Source organism: Argentina anserina, chromosome 4 (assembly GCF_933775445.1).
Source record: "Argentina anserina chromosome 4, drPotAnse1.1, whole genome shotgun sequence".
NCBI classification, from domain to species: domain Eukaryota; kingdom Viridiplantae; phylum Streptophyta; class Magnoliopsida; order Rosales; family Rosaceae; genus Argentina; species Argentina anserina.
The window spans coordinates 11,181,446-11,184,469 of NC_065875.1; the positions used below are offsets into that span (position 1 = coordinate 11,181,446).

General features: G+C 36.6%; 1 protein-coding gene across 1 annotated transcript; it reads left to right on the plus strand.

Moving 5' to 3' along the window:
• The first annotated feature begins 737 nt into the window (after positions 1–737).
• On the plus strand, positions 738–2,569 carry LOC126792167 (uncharacterized). The gene is made up of 5 exons (XM_050518646.1): positions 738–847; positions 1,180–1,251; positions 1,563–1,729; positions 1,960–2,071; positions 2,186–2,569. The coding sequence occupies exons 1-5, from the start codon at positions 806–808 to the stop codon at positions 2,567–2,569; spliced, it is 777 nt and encodes a 258-aa protein (XP_050374603.1). The 5' UTR covers positions 738–805.
• Positions 2,570–3,024: the final 455 nt, after the last annotated feature.

Genomic DNA, 3,024 nt, shown 5'->3' on the forward strand with positions numbered 1-3,024 from the left:
TTCATGAGAAGAAATCGTGAATTAAAATTATAGTGAGAGGGGTGGTTCAAATTTCCGAAACAGAAGCAAGGAGAACAACTTTAAATTCGAGTATTCTGGGGTTCAGTTGCAGACGTAGTATTTAGTGGGACTGGTATATTGGGAAGAACTGTAAAGCTGAGTTAAGTTTTATGGTGCACGATACACTGAAGTTAAAAGCGTTGGTCCTTTTGGCCAGAGTACAGAACCGATGAAGAGACTTGGTAGATTTGTAATCTATGTACTCTTTGTATAAACATAATTTATGCGTATTATCTATTTCTATGGAATGAATCTTTATGTTATTGAGTATAGTAAAATCTCCTTAGTTGCCCTATGACGGCAGTCTAATGTCACAGAAGTTAATCTATTGTCGTGGTTGTATTACTTAGTTCAGAATTACCTATTGCTTTATTGTATTTGAAGCTGAATTTTCTGTGTTATATCCAGAAAGTTGCATTACATTTGTGAGTACATGCAAGCTACTCAAGTATCTGTGTTATATATAAAGTTATAATTTGAGGCTGATACAGAATCTGGTTTAATTTCATAAAATAACAGTCGACTCTTTCTCTGGTATGACAAACTTTAGCATGTTGATATTTTGTTAATACTTGTATAATATTAGTACTTTTTTTGTTTTGCATTTATTTATCTATTACTTTGCTAGATCTTCTTGGTTGTAATGTTTCTTCGCTAAACCTTTGATTTGGTCTTCACAGCCGCATTATTTGCTTGTGTGGAAGTTAAAAGTCCGTGAAGGCATAGTTGGGAGAAGAAGACAGAAATGGCAAGCCAGGCAGCTAGGTCTTTTAACGGTAACATAAAGGTGGTGTTGTCTGGCTAATATCTTGACTAATATTACTGTCATAGTTTAAATGGTTGATTTATTTGTCTAGTCCGAACCCATGCCCACAGAATCATCCACTATAGATTTCAAAGAAATACAAACTATAAAATTGGTACATCAATGAAAGTGTGCTGGCTGTTTGTGAGATATACCAAGAGATGTGGTTTGCTTCTTGTTGGATTTCCCCTTTTGATTTATAGCCTGAGACTTCACATCACACTGAGTTGCAAAGTTAATGAAGTCTAAGCTTTGTGGTGTGTGAATGGACAACTTGGGTAGTCTCCTATTTCAATTTTTATTTTGTTTCACAGAAAGCTGTTGCCGGCCTCAGACGTGTTAAACTTGATGGTCTTAGATGGAGAGTATTCGATGCGAAAAGCCAGGTACTTGTTTGTCACTATTATAGCATTTCTGGTAGTATCTAGCTATTATAAAATAGAAGACCTTTCTGCATTCTTGATTTCTACATTTACATGACATATTGATGCTCTAATATCTGATACCTTTGCAAAAGAGAAATTCATGGTGATGCAGTATATTTTTATGAAATAAGATCCCTACAAAGAGGATGCTGAAGCAACTGGCTTAACAATACATTTAAATTGTATCTGAACCTGGGTATAGTCACAATGTTTAATCGTCTGCATATCACTTCTTAAAGTGAATCATAAATTTGATGAACTCCCAGTTTTAGGTTCTTGGAAGGCTAGCATCTCAAATATCTACCGTGATTCAAGGCAAGGATAAACCAACATATGCTCCAAATCGAGATGATGGAGATATTTGCATCGTGCTGAATGCAAAGGATATTTGCGTCACAGGGAGAAAACTGACTGATAAAGTTTATCATTGGCATACTGGGCAAGTACTTATTACTAAAATTACATAGTGATGTTATTGTAGCGGTTTAATGGATGTAAGTCATTTAGTTGTGGTGTCACTTGTCAGTACTAGTTTCAATTTTGAAGGTTTTTATATTTAGTTGTAAACCTTTAAGAACTCTGAAATTGACAAACTAGTGTTCAAATAGAGTTATACCAATGAATAAAGGAACTTTGGTCTTGAAGTTGAAGCATATATATGGCGTGTAGGTATGTTGGACATCTGAAGGAGAGGACTTTGAAAGATCAGATGGTCAAAGATCCTACGGAAGTAATCCGCAAAGCTGTGCTACGCATGCTCCCAAAGAACAAACTACGTGATGTGAGTTTCACTGCTGTACCATCTTTGTGTCTATCATGTATCTTTGAAACTATTATGTTCTAACATAGAAAATTTTTCATCGAAATATTTTTGGAATGCTGCTTCATATCGTAGGATAGAGATCAAAAGCTGAGGATATTTCCTGGAAGTGAGCACCCCTTTGGTGATCGGCCCCTTGAACCGTATGTGATGCCGCCTAGGAAAGTAAGGGAAATGCGACCTCGCACAAGACGAGCCATTGTCCGAGCTCAGAAGAAGGCTGAAAAGCAGCAAAAAGATGATAATGGTCCGCAAAAGGCAAGAAAGAATGGTGCACGGGAATTAATTGCTACTAATTACTCAAGGTTATTTGGGCTTATGAAAGTTGTTGGTGAATATCCACTTAAGACGGCTTTGAATCAGGACTTCTGCAGAGTAGTCAGTAGTGCTTTTCCGATACCAATGCTTGATAGTAGCTTGCGACCACATAGGCTTGAGAAAGTACTCTTTTCAACATAAATGAGCAAGACTGTCTGAAATAAATAGCAGTAAGCTGCATCAGGTTAGTTAAATTTTCTCAGGGATTCAACTACAAATGCTACCGCACAAAATTGATGGTTTCTGAATTTATCGCCCTCTTAAGAATTCTTAGAAAAACTGGACCATTACACAATCCTACCCAGAGATACAAACAATGGCATAGGAGCAGTTCTAGAGTTTACAGTTGCTGTTGTGACTGCTTGTGTGACTAATGTTGTGACTGAGATTATAACTGACATTAGAATAAGCCTCCTCCTTCCTCCTTTACTAAATTTGCCCTCTCTTCTCCTCATAGAAAAATCACACACATACGGACTCAAAACAATCATTGTTAGAGATTATACAGATGAAATTCAAGTTCTAGTTGAAATCGAATGTCAGCCTCAAGTAAAAGAAAACGCGAAAAGAGCTCGGTTACAATCTATTGAGTAGTA